We start from the raw sequence: 24,008 nt of genomic DNA on the forward strand, positions 1-24,008 counted from the left end.
CTTTTGTAAACTATCACTTTAATTCGATCTGCCAATAACGACAACCTTGGCAAATCTAACTTTTTTTGGCCAGCCTTCAGAGCTAATCTCACTGTTTCTGAGATTTCTTTTAAACACAGGGTATTGTTTTGTTTTTTTGTACACCCATTTCGCAGACACTGCTACATCACTGGAAATAGCCACAATTGTGTGTGCGTGTGTGTGTGTGTGTGTGTGTGTGTGTGTGTGTGTGTGTGTGTGTGTGTGTGTGTGTGTGTGTGTGTGTGTGTGTGTGTGTGTGTGTGTGTGTGTGTGTTCTTCATCATATTTAATATTTAAAGCCTCAGTTGCAGCATCCTGTTATGTACAGATACAAGAGAGAACCTCTTGTGGATGTCCTGTGAGTGCTGCGGGTATGAGAGCTCAGTGAAGGGCTTGTGAGCGTCCTCTCTATAGGTCTCCATAAGAGGGAGAAGAGACGAGGAGCAAGACAGCAGAGAGTGCTCAGATAACAGTGGAGGAGGACACTGAGAGAGGAGGAGGGGGGAGGGTGGAGAAGTGGGGAACAGGAAGAAAAGAGAGATTTAAGGAGCATCGGCAGGGGAGAGGAGGATGGATGGATGGATGGATGGATGGATGGATGGATGGATGGATGGATGGATGGATGGATGGATGGATGGATGGATGGATGGAGGTCAGTGGTGGGGTCTTGGTAATGAGGAGGAGAAGCAAGCTGTTTGGACGTTCCATTTCCATATAATATGGAAGCGAGCAGTGGTGTAAAGTAACTAAGTATATTTACTCAAGTACTGTACTGTACTCCAATACTTCGGATTTAAATTATTATTACAAAGCATACATTAAATCATCCAGTGTTTTTTCCCCCCAAAAGACTGTGCCAATGTGCCAATGACATGTTTGACATGTTTTGGTGTTTTCAGAGTTTTTCCACCAGATGGCGCTGTTCGCAAACCAGCGATCACTATCTGAGTCCTTCAGAGGCACAGAGGCAGCAAAACCACATGATCACAAAAAAAACACCACTTCGACTTCCTGTAAAAAAGAAAAAGAAAAAGAAAACGCCCTTTTCTCTGCTTTCTGTTGTTGTGGGGGAAAACCACTCTTCATTCAACTGCCCCATATCTATGGAATGGATGATCACGGCCCCCCCCCCCAGTGTACGAGACCCTCCTACGTCTTTTAATCGATCGCTGTGAAGAAAAATATTCTATGATTTTTCAAAGGTGAGTGAAAACACAAAAAAATCGTTGGCACTGGTGGCAATAGACGATGTTTTTTTCTGGCACTGAATGAGTTAACCAATTAAGCCCAATTTTATACTTATACCCATTTGAAAATAGACGATCTACAACAGGGTGCGTGTCTACCCATGTGATCGGGCCCTCACCTGTTGGCGGCTCCACAGAGAGGTGATTCTCCTTGGCCCAGCCCAGCGGGCGGAGCCTGATGTCCAGGTAGAACAACCAGATGTCCTCCTGGGCGCCGCGGCCGTCGTCGCGGTCGTCTGTGAGGCCGACGTAGCGCAGGCGGAGCTTTCCGCCCACGTTCTGGAGGACACGGACCGGCCAGTACAGCGCCGGGTCGGAGAGGTCACGGAGCTCCAGGAGAGACCCCTCCACGATCAGGTCCACCGTGTTCTTACCTCTCTGGGGCTGAGGCCGGGTGAGGGGGGGGAAGAGACAGAAATGGAGGAGTGAGAGAGAGAGAGAGAGAGAGAGGGGGGGGAGGGGGCAAAAAAATCGCAAGAGAAGACGGAGAGAAGGAAATAGAGAGGGTGAGATTGTCAGAGGACAAATGTAGAGGACAGAGAGAGAGAGATTATGGGAGAAGAGAGAGATAGAATGAGAAAAAAAGGAAATAGGGAGGGAGGGAGAGCGAGAAAGATGATTGATTACAAGGAAGGAGAGGGGGAAAGACCTCTGGTGGTTTCTCCTCAGACAAATGGAACTGGATATATCAGTGCCCTGAAGACCATCTGAATGAATCATGTGTGTTAAAGCTGCAATCCAGAACTTTTATGTCCTACTCGGGATTCAAACCCGGGTCTCCCAAAAATGTCTACCACAACCAAGAGGCAATCCCTGCTTGACTGGGGGAGATAGTGCTTATGAGCTTCGGGCTACAGTACTACTTGTAGGCATCCTACGTTAAGTCTACACCAGGGTCTACATTTCTCAATGGAAGAGTAGGGAGACCCACCTCCAACCACTGCATACAGTAGGCCTATGTGCTAGTTATATTGTGTTAACATACTCAATGCTAAAGATTGGTTGAAATATTGTTTTATTCATTAAAATAAGTTGGGGATTGCAGCTTTAAGGACCATCTCGATGTGGACATTCTCACCCCTTCCAGTACGTGGGCAGGTGCCGTCCTGGCGCCGGTCAGGTCCTGAACGAGGAACTCTGTCCAGCTGCTGTACTTCTCCTTAATGGCTGCAAGACACACAGCACAACACCACAATGTAAAATCCCGACCCACCCTTACGGGTCCATTTGGTTGCATTTTGTACACTCTTGGCGTTACAAATAGATAAATTAACATTGATCACAATGCAAGGGCCAAAGCAAGAGCTCTTGACTACGGTACAAGGAGGTGATGGTATCGCATTGGTGAATGAATGTAGTGTTTTTTGCACAACACTACATAGCTCTGCAAATGGAAGTGTTGTCGATACGAGTACAAGCATGCACACACGAGTGCATGCACACGTACACATGCACGCACACACCGATACACACACACACACACACACACACACACAGCAGGTGCAACACAGCAGCACTTTCTCCTGAGTTTGGTTCCAGCTCATTTGAATAGGACTAGGTCTCCATCAGTGGTGGAAAAAGTACTCACATTTTGTACTTAAGTCAAAGTATCAACACTGCAGTGTAGAAATACTCTGTTACAAGCAAAAGTCTGGAATTCAAAATGTACTTGAGTAAAAGTACAAAAGTATTGGCATACAAATGTACTTAAAGTACCAAAAGTAAAAGCACTCATTATGCAGAATGTCCCATTAAATATTGTATGTATTTTTTTGTATTTTTGTATAAAAATTGTATGTATACAAATCTTTTGAAAATAGCCGATCTACAAGCTCCGCGACGCATTGTGAGCTTGTAGATCGGCTATTTTCAAATGGACGAAATATATATAGGGCTGAAGTGGTTAATGTATGTTTTGTAATAATAATCAAAATCTACAAAGTAACTAAAGTTTTCAAATAAATGTAGTGCAGTAAAAGTACAATATTTGGATCCAAGATGTAGTGGAGTAGAAGTAAAAGTATTGGAAATTGGAAATACTAAAGTAAAGTACAAATACCTAAAAACTTTACTTAAGTACAGTACTCAAGTAAATTTACTTAGTTGCTTTCCACCACCGGTCTCCATGTTCCGCTTCCCATTTCCCACCATGCAACAGTGTTTGTATAATTCATGGCGCACCATTGTGGCTTTTGATTTGCTATCGTCTTCTTGGCCCACTATTCACTTGGTGTGCTTTGTTTCCTCCGTCACACAGCACTTCCTTGGAAGGCAGTGAGACAGCAACTAACATGTTGTCCTAGTCAGCATCTTCTCGAGAAAAACACTGTGAACACGCTGCCAAATGCTGTACTGTACTTCCACAGCAATGGAACCGTGCCAAGTGAATCATGATTACAGACAGTTACCGGGGGGGGGATTACAGAGGAAGAACGGATGTGTAATTATTGTGACATCAATGTAATCGAGAATGAGTTCTACTGTGTTTATTGTCCTTTATATCATGATTTGTGTTTAAAAGCAGTCAACCACTTTAGCCCTATTTAAAAATACATTTAGTAAAAAATTAAAATTAAACAAAGTTGCACATAAGCATTTTGAGCTTGTAGATATGCTAATTTCAAAAACCTTTTTACATTTTCGCCTATAATAACATGCCTAAAATAGGGACCAGGGTTACATTGGTATAAATAGGTGTAAACATTCAGACTTGATGAATGGCTTTCTGAACACAAAGTATTTTCATTTGCTGATTATTTAGATAAAGCCTCCGAGAAGAAAGAGAACATATATGTGACATCTACTTTGACTCTTGTGTTACAAATATAATTTCAATATTTTCTTTGGTTAAATTGTGCTTATCGTGCAGAATGAAGTTATTGAGGGGTGAATTTGGGGAGTTTGTAATTGTGCTTGTAGTGTCTATAAAAATGTACCCGTTACCACCGCAACCCAACTTTGGATAAGCGGTAGAAGTATCTATAATCTCATAAGGGATGGGTTTTAAGACAAGAATAATAAATACAAATTCATTCTAAGTTCTGATAGAGGTCCCCAAACTGATGTTATGTCTTAAGTGAAATACTTCAAGTCAACCAAAGCACATTCCAGATAAAGAAAACCTCTTGGGAATTACAGTTATTTGGACAAGTGAAATGTTTACACTGCAGTATTGGAATAACTTTGAAATATTGCATAACTATCTGATTTTTCATGAACATTAAACAAGCATACATTCCACAGAGACTTTTGCCATCATTTATAGTTGGGCTTTTAATTTAGGAAATTCCTAAAACACTTCAGAGGCAAAACATTCGTTTTTCTTTTTGTGCTTGCTCCGTTCTGATATACTGATGCCTGAGGCTTGAATGAGCAAGGTTTAGGGTTAGAATGTCTTTAGACCTGCTCAAAACGAAGATTCAGATAGGGAACTATCTATACATATAACACAATTGACTTGTTCCCTGATCAATATATGTCTTCCTGGTGTTTCAGGACTCCAGGGCCACTGTCTGAATCAAATGAACAGTCAGTGGAATTTTCCAGCAAATAAATCAATATGTGGATATGAGAGATGGCACTTCCCTGTGATGGTAAAAATATGAACAGTCAATGTTTTCTTTGACTAAGGACTCTCTTCTCTGTTTCTATTTTTATTTATTTTTCCTGTACAACTATTTTATTTCCTCCACACCACTGGACACATAGGGTATGGGAACATACATGCACAAAAAGTGGTTTGTCCATATGCCACTGCCACACACCACACACACACAGGCTTAGATTAGTCAGAAGCCATTCAGAGGCTGGCAGGATGGCAGCAGCAGAAGCATCAAGTACATATAGTCTGTGAACTTCAACCTCCCTCGCTCCATCTCTCTCCCTCTCATTTTCTCGCCTTTCCCCCGTTCTCCTCCCCACTCCCCCCGGTGTGATTACAGCGCTTTGTGTATATGAATAATAATCTATTTACCTCTCTGTCCCTAAGGTGGTACACATTTAAGAGGCAGAAGCTTGACTTCCACGCTACAATAGCTGCATAATTAACCACTTAACAAAGCCTGATATGCATCATTGTATGTCAAATAGCCAATCTAGAACCTCACAACGCATTACACTGCGATGGGTTGTGAGCTTGTAGATCGGCTATTTTTGCCATTTCTGAAAGATTTTTTAACAAAATGGAAAAATCAATCACATGCCCAAAAATAGGGACACCAGGTTGGTTAACCTGAAGGAGAAAGAAAATATGTTCTCCGTCTCTGGGCAACTCACTGTATGCTTCACCACTTAAACCCCAGCATCCATATTCTGTGGAAAACTCTCGCAGAAAATAGCAGATCTACAAGGTGGTAACGGGAACGGTCGGGAACCTAGTCAGACCCTTTATTTTTTCGCAGAACGATCGGTACTTATATTAATTTAGGAGAACAAGTTAGGCAAAAACTGCTAAAACGACGGAGGCGCGCCGTCTGAGGCGGACTCGAGCCACAAGAGGCACCACGAGCGAGTCGCCACGTCGGATGTTTCGAAGTCTGCCTCAGCCGACTCAGTGCCGTTCGATAGGGACAGAATCGACGATTTGACTGGGTCCAACCGTTCTGAGGTCGCCGGATTTGACCGGGTGCGACTAGGTTGTTGTTCTGACCGCTCTTGTATTCTACAAGGTCACTTGTAGATCGGCTATTTTCAGCGAAGATATTTAACGTAGAGCGAAAACAGAAAAGACACTAGTAGTACTCCGGTCAACCATATAGGGTTAGGGTTTAAGTGGTTAATTTACGTTCTGTTGTACGACGGAGTTGCTCAGCAAGAGTAGCCAATCTACAAGCCCACAACATGCTGTGAGCTTGTAGTTCAGCTATTTCGGGGCTCTAAATTATGCCCCATCCTTTTTTCGCTGCTCATTAAATATTTTCACCAAATGTTAGCCCCATAATAGGGGTGCTAGGGTAACATCCTATTTTCCTTTTCAAACCACTACATCTCAAACAGACAAGGAGCCCAGTGAATAAATGAGTATGCAGAGACACGAATGCACGGAACTTAAAACGACACACAATTCTTGTCTTTATTAAAAGACATCGCTCACGGTTGTGATAGGCTTAATGATGTGTGGGCTGCTTTAGAACGGGGAAAACCCCACATTGTTAACTATTAACATATTTTATAGCTGGCGTTCATGACGAGGCACGGGATATCAGAGCAATTTGTGTAACTATGAATTACCTTGGTGAACGGAGAGCACTAAACAGTCTCATGGGAACTGATTGTAAAGTGTGCGTGTGCGTGTGTGTGTGTGTGTGTGTATGTACTTGTATTACTATACTTGTGAGGACCAAATGTATAGTAGAATTTGAAAAATAGACTTTGTGAGGACACTTTTCCTGGTCCTCACAACAACAAAAAATTCAGGTTGGGGTTAGGATTAGGCATTTAGCTGGTGGGGATATGGGTTAAGGTTGGAGTTCTGCAGATTTATACTTATGCACTGCGCATACTGCTCACTGAAAATAGCAGATCTACAAGCTCACATCTTGCTTGCTGTGAGCTTGTAGATCAGCTACATTCGACACAGACACGCAACTAAGAATAACTCAGGCTATAGTGTTATGGTTAAAAATGGCAAAAGAAATGGTAAAATGGCATTCATAACATTGTGTGTGTGTGTGTGTGTGTGTGTGTGTGTGTGTGTGTGTGTGTGTGTGTGTGTGTGTGTGTGTGTGTGTGTGTGTGTGTGTGTGTGTGTGTGTGTGTGTGTGTGTGTGTGTGTGTGTGTGTGTGTGTGTGTACAAATCTGTTCAAAGGAAATGCTGAGGAAATGCAGGTTGCCTTTGATTCTGTTTTCATTCATGAGAAACCTGCTCAAGTAGCATAGTGCTTATGAAGATGAAGCTTATCGAAAGCTTAACAAAAGTGCAATGCACCATGCACACACACTCACACACACAAACTTCCTTTAGTCTACTACAGCGAGCTTATGGAAATCAAGTGGTTATGATTTGCGGGCTTGGTCACTTGGGAATCAAACCAGACCTGACTCGTCTGTTCCTGACTGGTTGACTACCCTAGTGTCTCCTTGGGACTCCACTGTCATTGGAGTCATTCCAGACTGTCACCTCTGTCACTTCTGCCAGTACAGGATTAACTCTCTTAGCGCGTGTGCACACACACACACCAACACACACACACACACAGCCATCCCTCTCTGGGCTCTGGCAGGAAGCAGTGTGGTGAATGCATTATGTAAATGTCCAGCGTTGGGCTCTGTTTAGAGAGCAGCCACCTATCACATGATCAAACTTGTGATATAACCTAAAAAGCGCTCTGCATTAATGTATAGATTCACATGCTCTTGGACTCATGCGCACACACACACACACACAAACGCGGGAGATTCAGGGAGTGTATTCCAGAACCTGGAGGTGTTAACATCTCAGCCCTGTCTGAACAAGTTCAGAACCCAAACCCCGACCCTGGGGCCTAATACATGGTTAATTTAACAAGTCCATTGAGCAGAGTCAACGTATAACCTTGATTTGAATTAATATATTCCCACTGGCTTGACTTGTTCTGCCTGAATTCACTTAATTCTATTTCGATAAACTATTTGCACATATAGGCCTACACATGCACACAGAATGCAGTATGTTGGATATGAGAGCAGCCCTGTTTGTCAAAACCTCAATGTTTCTCACTGAGCTGCGACCCTTGCATCACTTATCACACAGCCACAGCTTGGCCTTGGAAGAGCGGGCAAAAGTGTGTGTGTGTGTGTGTGTGTGTGTGTGTGTGTGTGTGTGTGTGTGTGTGTGTGTGTGTGTGTGTGTGTGTGTGCACGCGCATGTGTGTGAGAGGTGCTATATCATGCTGGTACTATAAGATACACTCATTCGAAATCCTCACTTATAGGAGAGAGTTGACTAGATAGGAGACACAGAGTCACATGCACAAGGAGGCGGGGCATAACAGCTGAGGCGACTTCCTGTACAGTAGCAGAGAGAGAGAGGAAGTGGAAGCATACTGTACTTGCCACTCTGGGGCCTATAATGTTAATACAGGGTTTCTCCAGAGACAGCAACTAGTCAGGTAGCATGGCGGGTTAGTCAGATGCTGTGGTAAAAGCAGCTTACCTTTTCTTAGGTAAATGTTATCTGAGAACAAAGCAAAAAACAGAAATAAAGATGGTAACTGTAACACACAGAGTATGCAGTGAAATAAAACACACACACACTCCCACACACACGCCCTGTTTTCTTGGCTGTGCTCCTCGCTGACACACTAACAGAGTCACACTGACTATGCAGAACATGATGCAAAGAAGGAAGCAGGGTCTAGTTTACTTTGCATCATGTTGGTAAAATGGCAGTGTCCAGCAGAAATCTTTTTTCTTTTGTTTGGAAATGAGAAAGAAACTGTGTGTGTGACCTGTGTCAATGGTCAATTATAATTAAGAATCTGACAATAAAACAAGCTTTCTGGAGGACACTGAAATGTTTTTCATTGTTCATGGAGCCATTAACATGACATAATGTGCCTGAGTGCCATCCTTTCCTTTCCTGCCACTTTTTTACAGAAGAAGAAAAACATTGTTAGTCATACCTACAGTAATACTGCCTGACCACAGTAACAGATGGATGGCTTGTTTTTTGTATTGATAAACCAACATTTGTAAATCGTTTTTTATACCAACTGTAGCAACCATGACACACACAGCTACAGAAATCAACAGGACACAATCGTTAATTGAGGAATAGAGCAGTTTGCAAACACAGCAGTTTGTGAATAAAGTTTAGTGTAGTTTAGCGATTTAGCATAGTAATAAAAGAATACAGCAATAAAACAAATGCCAAAAGGAGACAAACATTAGTGTTTAAGTCATTCATTTTCTGTTATAAGTGAGGTTGCAGCAGCTGTTACAAAGGCAAAGGAGGAAGTTGATGTAAAGACCCAAAGAGGAGTGAAAAGGACAAATGGAGCCGGTGCGAGGGGTGAGGACACCCGTGTCAGGTGGAAACATATCCAGGTCGTCTCCATGACAACAGCAGCACATACAATCCATCAGCAAGGAAGTGTCGGGGAAATAAATGGCCTGAACACCAACTAGGGCGGGTGAGTCATCTATCTAGAGCAGCGATTCCCAACCTGTGGGCCGGGGCCCACTGGTGGGCCGTGAGGGTATTGCAAGTGCCCCCCCAAATAATTGGCAAAACACTATGATTTTAAAGGTGCAGTAAGTGATTTTCTTAAAATAGCGTGTGTTAAATAGCTCTATTCAATCGTTGCTAGAGATAGAGTGTTTGTTCAGTAGCGGGGGTCTCGATCCTCTCTGCAGCTCTTAACAGAAAAAGTAGTTTCAGGTCGGGATGCCAATTGGATCCAATCAGGAGAGAGAACAAAAAAAAAAGTGAAATTGGAAGTGATGATGACACAAAGAAATGAGCAGATTAACACATTGAATGCCAAAAACGGTCCGGACCGTTTTTGAGGGTCCAAACGAGAAGTGCCGAAAACGGTCCGGACCGTTTTTGACCCAATTCTATTTTTATACATGTGGGCCACGTGGGGCGCTAAAACGAAACTTTGACATCACCCAAGCAGTTTCTGAGAAGAAGAGGCTGGATGAGGCTCCATGTCAAAAATCCTTCCGGTCGGCGTTTTCAATGTTATCTCCTTGATTAAAAGCTTAATATCTCCATTTCTTTTTAATGTGGTGGAAACGAGCCGTTTTCGATCGGCGATCACGCTGCAATGGAGGGTCGCGTTGGAAATATTATTGTTCCAGGCGTTAGTCGGGACCCTCCGCCGTCTCGCACGCACGCTTTGTTTACATGCATTTCCGCGTCGGGGCTTCTCACAGCACGAAATGTATAACGCAAGTGGATGGAAGAAATGCTGGCACTCAACGTATAATATTTTAATAAACCTCTGGCACCCAATGTGTTAAATTGGAACTGGAAACACTATAACATTGAACTGGGAGCTGGAGAGATGGGAGACCCCTGTTACTGAACAGACACAGCTTTTTTTTACCAAAAAAATATCCCTTACCCTACCTTTAATGATAATATAACATTATTTATTTTTTTTAAAGGTAAAAAACATATTCATGGTATTTTTTCTTTAAAACCACAAATAATTTATTTTCATTGTGATACCGATAAATAGGTACTTAAAGTATACTACGTTAGTTCCATTGATCCAAGCCAGAACACAATCAATTGATTGATCATTAAAATAAACATGCTCTGAAAGCCCACCCATCTGTCCACTTAACACAAGATAAGTGCATCATGTTTCTTTGTTTGGGTGGGCCGCAAACACCAGAAAAAGATTGGGAACCACTGACCTAGAGTGATAGGTGGAAATATCTTTGCTGCAAAAGCTGTAGTTTTTGTTGTTTCTACAGGGCTACCATGACATGAGAAACAGTAGGGTATAGAATGGGACATGGGTGAAGTAATGGATGGCCTTTTCCACCACCCCATGTTCTTTTGTGTTTGTTTTTTTTAGGTGGGGGTGTGGTGGCAGTCTAAACTGCAATAGATTACTCTGGTGAAAGGGTGATTGTGCTTGTGTTTAACCCAGCCGAGATTACATGGTGTTGAACGGGATGTGTGTGTGTGTGTGTGTGTGTGTGTGTGTGTGTGTGTGTGTGTGTGTGTGTGTGTGTGTGTGTGTGTGTGTGTGTGTGTGTGTGTGTGTGTGTGTGTGTGTGTGTGTGTGTGTGTGTGGCTGTGGATGTGGTTGGGTGGGTGGGTATAGTTAGTAAGATGATTGAAAGTTACGTTGGCTTGACAACGCGCTTTGTGAACAACCTGTCTTTCCACTTAGTATCTCAGCTTACACAATGCCTTTCTTTGGAAAATGTATGCATGTGTGTTTGCGTTTATATATGTATGTATGTATATGTGTGTGTGTGTGTGTGTGTGTGTGTGTGTGTGTGTGTGTGTGTGTGTGTGTGTGTGTGTGTGTGTGTGTGTGTGTGTGTGTGTGTGTGTGTGTGTGTGTGTGTGTGTGTGTGTGTGTGTGTGTGTGTGTGTGTGTGTGTGTGTGTGTGTGTGTACGTCCCCAAGCTCATGTGTGTTTTTTTCTTCGTCATACCTTCGGGTGGCATGAGGGTTTTGTTGTTCTGGGCACACCAGCCAATGGGGTGGAGCTCGGCGGTCATGACATCACACCAGAAGTCGGCCTTGCGGTCCTCCCCGTAGCCGCTGAAGCGCAGCAGCAGCAGCTGGCCACAAGTGGTGATGATGGTGGCCACCCAGTAGGTGTCTGGGCTGTTCTTATTGGCCACCTCCAGCCTCATACCGGGCTGAAAGCTGCTCTGCAGGCTCATCTCCACCTGCCAAGGGGCCAACGGAGAGAGCAACAAGTTTAGAAATGCTCTCAAAAGCCCTGCCTCGCCAAGGCAGATACTACATTTGGATGACTGATACATAATAAATGCCTGGACTCTTTTATTATAATTATAATTATTATAATTTATTAAAAGAGACAAACCAGCACACCGTCTTCACTTAATAATAACAATAAAGAACAAACTTTTTATCACAAAGGCAACGTTTCGGTCAAAGACCTTCCTCTGGCAGGAGGAAGGTCTTTGACCGAAACGTTGCCTTTATGATACAAAAAAAAGAAGTAGATTCTTTATTGAGCAAGTGAAGACGGTGTGCGTGCGGGTTCGTCTCTTTATCTTGTTAGCGTCTGCTCCACCAACGCACCTGTCCCCTAGTTGTAAATCAGGTGTGCAAAATACTTGGTTGAGTTATGACCCAGGGGACATAGCTTTGACGTCAGTACTTCGGTGCTATACCAGAGTTTCCCAAACCTTTTCAGCTCCAGTCCTATGTTTGGGAAATACAGCTGTGTACAAGCGAGAGCTCAGATGGAAACGTGCCGAGAGTCTCATGTGTATTGAGGTGAATAAGATAGGCTGGCTTCGTGTATAGCTGAGATTTGGTTCTTGAACAGATAGAAAGAATGTCAATGGTGGGGGGGGGTTTTAAGTGTACGGAAGGAAAAAAAAAACACTGTACAACACGTAAGCCCTTTTACAATTTAGCCTTGAACAGAAAGTCAGAGAGTGTGTGGGGTGCAGGAGGAGGAGGGCTGTTTCTTGATAAAACCAGGAAATGGAGAATATGGTGGAGTCTAATGTAATGTGTTTCAACCATCGCCACAGGCCGCCACAGTTCTCAAGAACTCACTGCATAAAGCTCAGCAGGATGTTCATGCTCCACACACACACACACACACACACACACACACACACACACACACACACACACACACACACACACACACACACACACACACACACACACACACACACACACACACACACACACACACACACACACAGAGCTGTGATTGGAACAAGCCAACATCTTAGGAATAAACACAATACAAATGGCCTCATGACTTCCTGCTACAACAATGCAAATGTGCTGTATCACTCTGGCCAGCTTATGTAAGAGAGCCACAGGCACCCTTGGCAGCACACACTGTGTGTGTACTGTATGTGTGTGTGTGTTGGGTGCATGGGTGTCTGTACTGTATGTGTGTGTGTGTGGCCCAAGAGAAATCGCTGTTTCAATTTGTCCTGGCGAGAGAGAGTAAGAGAGAGAAATAGGGAGAGAGACAGAGAGAGAGACAGAGAGACAGAGACAGAGACAGAGACAGAGACAGAGACAGAGACAGAGAGAGAGAGAGAGAGAGAGAGAGAGAGAGGGAGAGAGAGAGGGAGACAGAGAGACACAGAGTGAGAGAGAGAGAGAGATGGGAAAGCCTATTGCAGTTTTTCTGGGGAATTCATGGTCTTTTCCCAGTAAGTCAATCCACTTACTGTACCAACAAAGCAATTTAGCTGCCCCGAGAGAACGGCAGCATTCAAACGGCTAAGTACACGGTTTGTCCGACACGAGCGTGCGTTTCCTAAAACACACGTATTCTAATCTCCTCCTCGTTAGTGTCACATTTAGCAGTTGAACTGATGCAAGCCGCTGAAAGATGCATTTATGTCCTCTGTTGAATGACTAGCACATCCGACCTTAGCAAGCCCAGAGCGGCATGCTGTGAGCTTCATAGGGGCAGACAGCCACGCCCTCAGGACTCAGTCAAATACAGTTTTCAGCTGAGGTAGATAAAGACCTGCACCTCCAGGGTCAACCATTGCTCGCCCCATCTGGCTGATTCCTGTGATGTAACGTGATAATGGATCCAATGCCCCTCAGCTACAGTATTTGGTAATAGAGTCATTCACAATCACATCAAGCTAAATTTGATAAAATGTCTGCTGACACTTCAGAGGACTTCATTAAATGTTAAAATGTGGCTGCAAGCTGGCAAATTTTCACATGCCACTTTGTGCGCAGCGGCCTGTTGTTTTTGTCTTTAGCACAGGAACCACAAGGACATACTGAGCCCAGTTTTACGCTCTTCAATCTATTACGTGTACATGACGCCACTGGATGTAACCTAATGCATGCAGAGACATAAAGAAACCAAAACAATAAGGAAGCATGATTTCATCTGCGGTATTTCATTGCCATTTGTGCAGTGGTGTAAAAAGTACTCAAATTCTTTACTTGAGTAAAAGCACCAATACTGCAATATAGAAATACTCTGTTACAAGCAAAAGTCCAGAATTCAAAATTTACTTGAGTAAAAGTACAAAAGTATTGGCATCAAAATGTACTTAAAGTACTAAAATATTTGAAAATAGCAGATCTACAAGCTCACAACACGTCACGATGCGACGCGTTGTGAGCTTGTAGATCGGCTATTTTCAAATAGCCTAGGTATAAAATAGGCCTATAATAAGTATGTTTCATAATATAATAATTTATATCTGAAAAGTAACTAGTAACTAACGTTTTCAAATAATTGTAGTGGAGTAAAAGTACAATATTTGCCTCTGAGATGTAGTGGAGTAGAAGTAAAAGTATTGGAAATTGGAAATACTCAAGTAAAGTACAAATACCTCAAAATTATACTTAAGTACAGTACTTAAGTAAATGTACTAAGTTACTTTCCACCACTGCATTTGTGCTCGTGCGTCATTCGACAGCATTTCCCTGTTTGTGCACAGCGGCGAAGGCTATCTAACAACAGGTGAATCATAATAAGTTGCTAAGCCAATGAGAATGCTCGAATCAATGGCATTAGGAAAGGACTGTCAGGGCCACGGTTTCACAAACACATTGTTAAGGGATTTCTAAATGTACCACTTATCTTCTATGTGGTATTTAAAGGATTGGATCTCAGTTTGAGGTGAAGATCTAACGTGGTCACTCACATGTTTGAAGGCGGTGTGAGGGGCGGGGCTGGCTCCGGTCTCCTCCATGTACTCATCCCAGTTAAACTCCGCCTCTTCCTCCATGGAATCTGCTCCTTATTGATGATATTCCATGAGTTACACCGATTTGAAATCATTTTTGTGACATTTTAAAAAGACATTAAAAGGTTTCAAATTGCAAAAAAAAATATCTCACTATATACAAGATGACAAATGACAACCATAGTCTTGAAGGGGAAGACCACTCATTTTCAACATTGAACTATGTCTTTAATACACCTTAGAGCTGTTGTGTGGAAATAAGAAAAAAGTCCCCCCCCCCTCTATGTTGCCTAGAACTGGATAATTGATTGAGGTCATGTGATCAGTGACATACGCAGGGTGTACTTTTGGCTGAGGGGGCGGAGCCAAAAGTACACCCTGCGTATGTCACTGATCACATGACCTCAATCAATTATCCTTTTCTAGGCAACACAGAAGGGGGGGGGGGGACTCTTTTCTTATTTCCACACAACAGCTCTAAGGTGTATTAAAGACATAGTTCAATGTTGAAAATGAGTGGTCTTCCCCTTTGTCTTGTAAATTATTCTCTGAAAATGTATGATTGATGGCAGGGGTTCTGAGTGCGTGTGTGTAGGGCTGTCACGATTACACATTTAAGTTGACGATTCATTTAATTGCGTTTCTGTCGTTGAAAATTAATGGAACATTATGAATAAAAATTACATTTCTGTTTGGCTTTTAGCCTTCGTAAACAAAAGTTGCACAGGGCAGATATGACACATAATAACACATATTTAATTACTTTATACTTAAAAATAAACATTAATAGTGGAAATAGCCGATCTATAAGCTCAAAACGTGTCGTTTTCAGCTTATAGATCTGCTATTTCCACTATTTTTTACATTTTTTAAAAATATATTACATTTTTTAACATGGAATGGATTATGACGATTATGCAAAAATAATTGCGATTATATAAAATCATTACGATTAGACGATTATGTAATAATTGTGACAGGCCTACGTGTGTGTGTGTGTGTTTACGTGTGTGTGTGCATGCATGTGTGCATGTGGGTTGTCTGCTTCAGTAATCCAAGAAGCCTGGTTCTGAGCAGTCTGTCTTACAATGACACTAATGTCTCTCATGAAGGTGAGAATTGCTCACTTTGCGTTGGAGAGACTGACGCTTTGGAGGTATAATGTGTCAGTCTTCCGCGCTCTCATGTGCAAGTGTGTGTACGTGTGTGTGTGCGTGTGTGTGTGTGTGTGTGTGTGTGTGTGTGTGTGAGAACGTGCGCAAGCGCGAAAGTGCACATGCTTTGAGGCTGATCCATGCTGGGGACTCTGTGAGGGGAGGGGAGAGGAACTCTTAATTGAATCAATGCTAGATTTGAGTTTTAGCTATTCATCTCACTGGTGGGAGCAGCAGTGTTTTACACACAGACAAAGTATGAATGAATAAAAAGCATTAAAGATACATGTTTTAGTGAGTCAGTTTCAGTAAATGGAAACCACGTTTGTATATTGTCTTCCCTCTGTTGTCAGCCCTAAGAACCCATTCTGATTTAATTTGTGACTCGTCTTCTACCAGCCTATTCATCTGATATGGGGAGCCTTGTAGAGCTGAACAGAGACGTGAGCACGCACACACACACACACACACACACACACACACACACACACACACACACACACACACACACACACACACACACACACACACACACACACACACACACACACACACACACACACACACACACACACACACACACACACACAGTACTACAATGCAGGTAATGTTCCTCACCTGTGTGCACCTCTTCTTCCTTCCCATTGGTGGAGCAGTGGGATTTCCCTGGAGTGAGGACCAATGGTCGGCCCTGAGTGCCAGACTGAGCCATCCTGAGCCTTCGCTTCCTTTTGAACTTTTTGAGAGCTGTGAAGTCAGTTCTCCTCCGTCACTGCATCTCCACCACTCGATGCTTTGGCGAAGAAGAGAGGAAAAGCGATAATTTTAAAGCGGTTGAAATGAATGTCACCTTTTACGTCTATCAAACGATATTTAATATTCAGTCCAAATTTCAGCATCGGAAATATATTCTGTATTCTGTCTATTCTGTTTCATTGTAATTTGACTCTTGTATCTTGAGTTAAGTGTAATATCTCTGTGTGCATATCATCTGCCGGCTGGCTGCATTTGCATGCCTCAGCAGAACTCCACAAGATAACCAATCAGAGCAATACAAAGTAGAAAAACAGGAACAGCACAAGCGAGACTACAGCCTGACAAATTACTCTGCTTTGAAAAAGATACCACAGAGAAATTACAAAACAAAACAAAAAAAAGCAGGCACAATGCCATAATTAGAAAACCTATCATAACTACCAAAATCTGCACAACACATGGCAGCGATCTGCTGCTGGCTGGTGTAATAATGCTGCAATTACTGTCAAAGTACATTTAAAAAATGTGCTTTCTAAGAGGACAAGAAACGATGGCACAAAATACAGTGCACTGAAAGGTGACTACACTTCAAACGCTGAAGATGTAGGCCAACATATTCATCCAATTGCTGGCTTATTACAAGGATTGCCAATTGATTATTGGACTGCAGCAGCCAACAATACACAATGATCAACATCTTGGAAAGTACAGACCTTGTGTCATCCCCCTTTCTGTTTTTCCCAGGGTTCTATTAGCGTTATGAGCAGCCTCCACCATGAGTCATTCACTCACACACACTTGTGCCTACGTTCATCAACCTGGCAATTAACTCTGAGGTAAACCATTGGTGTCATGGCGATCATTTAAATCAAGCCAAAGCAAGAAAGCTATGAAGATATCAATCTCAAATAAAAGTAGCTATCTAAAAAAGGTACAGGACAGATCACCTGAAACATTCATTGGAGGTGTAACGGCCACTGATGAGGGACGCAAATGACCGAAAATGATAGAAAATGGTAGATGGCAGTACACTGTAATGTCCTTAGTGTTGATTTAACTCTGACAATGCACAAAGGTACTCATTTGTACACTAGGAGTTAACAAATGGATAAACTAACACTGAGGATTTTACTGCGTAGGTAGAATATTGAGAGGGAAAAAAAAAAAAGCAAACAAAGAAATGTTGACAAAATAAATGTGAAGTACAGTAAATCACATCCCTGAGTCATGCCTTCAAAGCTGCCTCTTAGCCGCGTATAGCTACGCTCTTCAATCTCCTGAGCGTGTCCACCCCCTCTGTCCCACAGTGATTCCAGCACACATCCCTTGCGTAAACAACAAGCAGAGCTAATTTGGCTCACATGACGCCATTCCCCTGCCCTCCTCCCCTCTGCCTATCAGTACTTCTTGCCTAAATGGTCCCTACAATCGTCATTTCCCATTGACGCGCGCCGTCATCGGTGTGCAACCTTGATTAAGCACTCCACACTGAGCTCATTAAAGCTCATCAAAAAGACAGTCAAATCAAATGGGTGTGAGGCCCTGTGTAAAGAGCATGAAGAGCCGGTCTATAGAACAATGGTTCTCAAAGTGGGGTCCCTTGAGGGGGTTCCAGGGGGTCCCCAGCAAAAATGAGGAACAGTTGAAACACTTAAGCCCCATTTTATATTTCCGCTGTTCGAAAACAGCCAATCTACGAGCTCACGCGTTTTGAGCTTGTAGATCTTAAAGTGTTCTCTAATTGGGGTCCGTGGCACTAAATCTTTTCACATAATATCAATTTGGGGAATCTTGACCTGAAAATCTTTTGAGAGCCACTTCAATAGAAGGTTCTCATGGGGCTATACTCAGGGGACCACCTTGAAACTATGGGATTAGTAACAAAAAAATAAGAATAATAAAATAAAAGTGATTAAGTTGAAGAGCCCGAAAGCCCAAAACCCCCCGTAAACATTCATTTTTAACCATCTAATGTCCCCACAAACAATACGTATTCAGTCACCATTCCAAACATACATTATTGGTACATTTTCAATGTTTTATCTTACGTATCCTGTACAGGTTTAGCAAGTTTCCTAAACTTAGAGGTGGAAAAAGAAGCCAATCTACAGAAATGACAGTGTTTATAAATTCTGAGGGCATCAGTCTGAGTATAAGGTCGATTCACTTCGTCCCTCAGAAAATGTTAACTGTATTAAATGTAAGGTATTTTCATCCACTATCAGTGATACATTGAATGAAGCCTGTTGGACTAGAGCAGGGGTCTTCAATGTTTTCAGGCCAAGGACCCCCTAGCTGAGAGAGAGATGAAGCAGGGACCCCCTACTCTATATTGTATAAAATTGTGTTTCAGGATTAAAGTAATTTTTTTAGTCTGCTCTTTTTTCCCTCCACACCTATAGCCTCTTTGTCAAAAATAGCCAATCTACAAGCTCTCAACGCCTCGCAGCTTGTAGATCTGCTATTTTCGGCTAATGTTCCCCTCAGAAAAGGAATTCTAGGGTTCAAGTGGTTGATGTAAAAAAAACGAAATCCTATCACACAAAGATATGGCGGACGCCACGGACCCCCTATAGTAGCTCTGAGGACCCCTTAGGGGTCCCGGACCCCCTGTTGAAGACCCCTGGACTAGAGCATCCCAGAGTACAGCCCAGATTGAGCACCATGCGGGGATTAACTGGTCTGGGAGAGATAATCTCAAACACGGGTCATTTCTATCCAGATTGAGAGGAGAGCTGAGTTTTTATTTATCTATTTATTTATTAGCCCCTCATAGGGTGCTGGTCTATCCTTCTGCCTTTACTCTGCCATACTAAAGATCTAATTGGAGGCATTAAGAGATTAGCTACAATTGTGTGGAGTTAGGAATACCTCCTATTGTGTAATTGTCTTTTAGACCCATCGAGGGGTTTGCCTAGTTCTCCTAGGTAACAGGAGACGTGACAATTTGACTACTGTTTAGTGTTTACTCATCTTAATTACTGTTTTCTTAATTAAGTCATGTTTATGTGTCCACTCCAATGCAGACCTGTCAGTCTATTACCCAAGTGTAACCATTGTTGACAGTCATTGAGATCAATTGGCCAGAATAAAGGAGTGAAGTGCAAACAGAAACCGCCCCAGGCAGCCAATAATACACAGAGTTAAAGGCCATGAGGGAAAACAATGAAATGGAAGAGCAAGCATGCCCTGGGCAACTCCCTCGCTTCAGCCCAAAACCTTTATTTAAGCATAAATGTCTATGGGAACAAGTTGTTATTAGAAGGGCATGAGTGTGACACATTCCATTGTTGCTGCGAAAACTGTCTGTTTGTCTTTAGGTCAGAATTTTAAGATGATGTGCAGTTCATGTGACCCAATGGTGTTAGGAGTTTGGCAAAAGGCTTCTGGGCAGCTACAGTACATGAGCTTGACTTAAATTGCCATATGAAATATAGCTACTTAATATGTTGTTGCCTTTCTTAAGGAAAATTTACAAAAGACAGTGACAGTGTTTTTTTTTTAAAACTAAACTATAACAAAGGGAACAAACAGCCGATGGGCGAAAAATCATCAATATTTGCTCAACAGACAGAACATGAGGCTACCTATTCATCAGTATCCATGACATGAGCACTCTAACCCTATATACATTGGCTATTTGAAAATAGCATATCTACAAGCTCAACGCGCGTTCTGAGCTTGTAGATCTGCTATTTTCAAAGAAAGATCTTAGGGAAAAAAGTGAAAATTAGGGAATATTTTCAAATCCACAAAATCTATGAGGGTCTCTCCGGCACAACATATTTTCAGAAGGTTGGGTCTACAAATATATATTAATGTGGGGGTCCTTGACATGAAATTCGGGATGGCTACTGTAATAATAGCCTATATGATTTTTTTCCCCCCCCAATGACAAAGTTATCAATTTTCCCCAAAAGGGGACGATTTTTATATCAAGCTATACCTTATTATACAGCTTTGAGCTTCTGAACCAACCAGCCCCATTCACAGTCACAGACAGACACCACCATGGAAATAAATCGTGCTTCTTTTTTGGGGGAGCAAAACGAACTCCATATATACGATTTATCCATTGCAGATGAAAGCTGGCTGATGATGATCCCATATAACATGGCTTTATTGTTTCAGCTCATTATGGTGACGAATTTTAATCTCGAGGAGGAATAATCCACGGGAATAATGCAAAGCTAAACCCAGGATTTAGGCTATACAGACGGTCCATCCGGCACACAAAAATTAATAATTAAACAGATATGCGCGGTTTATAACCTAATTATCAACTTAATCATTATACATTTGCCATATATAGGCTCAAACACTCAAACAATGAACTGGAAACATTGCATCATGACAGGCTACTACTACTGCGTGTCTGCGTGGCTATATACGGCTATTTGAAAATAGCCAATCTACAAGCTCACAGTGCGTTGCTGTGAGCTTGTAGATCTGCTATTTTCCAAAAAAAGAATAATCTTGAAATATCAACGTATCGCAAACACAAGGTGAAAAGAAAAAAACGCTGGATTCAATCTAATTTCGGGTCATTTTGAAATAGTCAAGATATCTCCGACATATAGACTATACTATTCAGCAATAGAAGAATAATGGTCAATGAAAACAAGCCCATAAAGAAGCGACTTGATAATAGCCGATCTACAAGCTCACAACGCGTCGGGAGGCGTTGTGAGCTTGTGGATCTGCTATTTTCCCCCAAAAATAGAAAAACTGAATCTTGAAGAAAAAAAAAAGAGGTAATTTTGGAAACATTTTTTTGAAACATTTTAACAACACAAATCTTGTGTGTGTGTGTGTGTGTGTGTGTGGGGGGGGGGGGTCCCATGGCACAGCAATGAATGATCAAAGTGAAAGAGGAAATGTAAGCGCACACATAAAGGGTGTTTCCCACACACTCCATGCTGTGTGTGTCATGTGTGTGTGTGTGTGTGTTTGGCACAGTCGCTCATGTACTTTGCACACACTCAAAATTGCAACGGAAAAAAACTCCCACGGAGTCGCCGAATGCACACTTTAGATCTAATTCATTACAGCTCGTGTATGTGCATCAAAAGAGATAAGAAATATCTCGCTATGTCGCATGGTTTTATTTTTTCCTTCCACAAAGATTTGGGTGTGCAGTTTTTTTCAGCCCATAATAACCCGCCATGTTGAAAGAAAGTGTTGACATTTTGGCAAAAATGTCCGGTATTTTCCGATGCCTTTCACGCACCTATATAACTAAATGACTCACCTCCACAACGTGATGACAACGAGTTAATTATAATCAAATTGCAAGAATAATAACTTTAGTTATAACATCAAGTAGGCTAAAATTGATATTCCACTAAATGTGTTGAAATGATATTTCAGTTTAATAGGCCTATATATGTGGATCTGTTTGGCCTGATGGGAGATCTGATAAATGCAGAAAAAAAAAGATGCCTATTTTAAAAACTAAAGTTTCCCAACTTAATTAATTATACAACACACACACAGCAACGAGGAAAACAAATATGCAGCCAACAATGTTATCGAAAGTGCCACGAGTCAGTGTTTCTGAAAGCTATAATTAAAACACTTTGAACAAGTTGGCTGGGCTGGCTGGTCTGTGAGCTCTATAGTGTTTCTGTTTCTACAGAAACCGCCTCGGAGAGAGCTCGAAGCACTTCAACTGGGGGAAAAAACTCTCTCGGAGCCCGTGGCGTCCAGAGAACCGCGCAGATCGGGTTCGGATCGCGACCAGCGCATAAAGAGACGTGGAACGTGTCACCTGTCCTACCTTGATCGTGTTTTTTTCGCGTGTTTTTTCCCCCTTCCCCGGTGGTTCGCTACAGTGTAGCAGAGCCTCGGATCCTACGGCGGAGCGACGTGTTTCAGCTGCTGCTGCACTAACACTCACACACATCCTCCTTCCAATCAGCGTTGCCAGGTTTTGAGAGAGAAACAAGCGAGCAGGTCTAGGAGAACAAGCCCAAAAGAAGCAACTATAGCAGGGGTCTTCAACAGGGGATCCGGGACCCCTAGGGGGTCCTCAGAGTTAGCTACTATAGGGGGTTCGCCCGCCAAATCTTTGTGTGATATGATTATTTTTTTTACATGCACTTGAACCCTAGCATCCCTTTTCTGAGGAGAACTTAAGCCAAAAATAGCATATCTACAAGCTCACAATGCCTCAAGCTGCGAGGTGTTGTGAGCTTGTAGATCGGCTATTTTTGGCAAAGAGTTATAGGTGTAGAGGGAAAAAAGAGCAGCAAAAGTTTATCTGAAACATAATATTATACAATATAGAGGAGGGGGTCCCTGCTTCATCTCTCTCTCTCAGCTAGGTGGTCCTTGGCCTGAAAACGTTGAAGACCCTTGAACTATAGGGCACTACTAGGCCATTATGAGCACTTTAAACCTAGGGCAAATACATTGAAAACAGCTGATATACAAGCTCACAACCTCACACCTACAACTCATCTAACCCCTGCTCATTTTTGCTATAGGGTGGGATGGCTCAGGGTAGAGGACAGAGTACAGCAACTTGCAATGGGCCTGGTCTACAAGATACACTACACCACAAAGACATGTGGCCTACCTGTCAAACTACTTCAAAAACGTCAGTGACATCCACAAACACAACACCATGCAGAGGAAGCTCCACAAAATCACGTTCAACCCAGATTTGGCTCAAACAAGGGGTTACATTCGTTAGTAGCCTACTGCTATGCCACCAAAATGTGGAATGCCCTACCAACATTCATAAAAAAAAGTGTGAATCCTTACCCTCCTTCAAAACTGCTCTAAAAGACCACTTACAGGTGGCCAAAATCCGGAACTGGCCCCTGTAAAAAGTCCAAGCCTATCACCAGAACCCCCCCCCCCCCCAAACAGTTTACTGTATATATTCTTTATTATATATTTACTACTCGCTGTGGGAAAAAAATGATGTTTTTGCATTGTATATTTGTCTGTCCTTAAATGACTTAAGTTAAATACACATGGACACCAATGGAAACAAGCTTTAGTGCTTTCTTGGGTTTTAATCCTTTTAGCATCCATTTGTATAGAACTGTACTTTCTGTGCTTTTTTTGCAAACTGTTCATAAAGTATTCGATCAATCAAACAAACAAGCAACTTTACAGAAAAACAAGCCCAAAGTCTTATAATAGCTTATAATAAGCGGACATGGCAACCCTGCAATATCCTCCTTCCAATATGGCATCTCTCGCCTGCGCATGTCCACAGATCTGCACATATTTTTTCAAGCCAACTCCTTCATTGACCTTTCAGTTGCAGTTGCAAAATTTGTTCGGCCAATTATAAATAGAATGCTGGAGTGGAGTCCCTCCCCACCCACCCCCAGTGGTGGAAGAAGTACTCAAATGTTTTACTTAAGTAAAAGTATCAGTTGGCGTAGGCCTAGGCTACTGCAGTTTAGAAATTCTCTGAGTCACTCTGTTACAAGAAATACTGTTACAATTATAAATAGAATGCTGGAGTGG

General features: G+C 42.4%; 1 protein-coding gene across 5 annotated transcripts in view; it reads right to left on the reverse strand.

Moving 5' to 3' along the window:
* Nucleotides 1-22,418, reverse strand: part of sfmbt2 (Scm like with four mbt domains 2) — a 37,100-nt gene extending 14,682 nt beyond the window's left edge. For 2 of the 5 annotated variants that reach the window (XM_080421547.1, XM_080421544.1), the window contains exons 1-7: nt 22,300-22,418; nt 16,383-16,557; nt 14,569-14,663; nt 11,373-11,613; nt 8,402-8,422; nt 2,347-2,435; nt 1,388-1,652 (exon numbers count right to left, since the gene is read on the reverse strand). In XM_080421547.1, the coding sequence (XP_080277673.1) occupies nt 1,388-1,652; nt 2,347-2,435; nt 8,402-8,422; nt 11,373-11,613; nt 14,569-14,663; nt 16,383-16,476 (805 nt within the window). In that variant the 5' untranslated portion in view covers nt 16,477-16,557; nt 22,300-22,418. The remainder of the gene's footprint in view (nt 1-1,387; nt 1,653-2,346; nt 2,436-8,401; nt 8,423-11,372; nt 11,614-14,568; nt 14,664-16,382; nt 16,558-22,299) is intronic. The other 3 variants (XM_080421548.1, XM_080421546.1, XM_080421545.1) reach the window with 2 other exon arrangements.
* Nucleotides 22,419-24,008: the final 1,590 nt, after the last annotated feature.

Source organism: Gymnoscopelus braueri (genome assembly GCF_963280865.1).
Source record: "Gymnoscopelus braueri genome assembly, chromosome: 23".
Lineage (NCBI taxonomy): Eukaryota > Metazoa > Chordata > Actinopteri > Myctophiformes > Myctophidae > Gymnoscopelus > Gymnoscopelus braueri.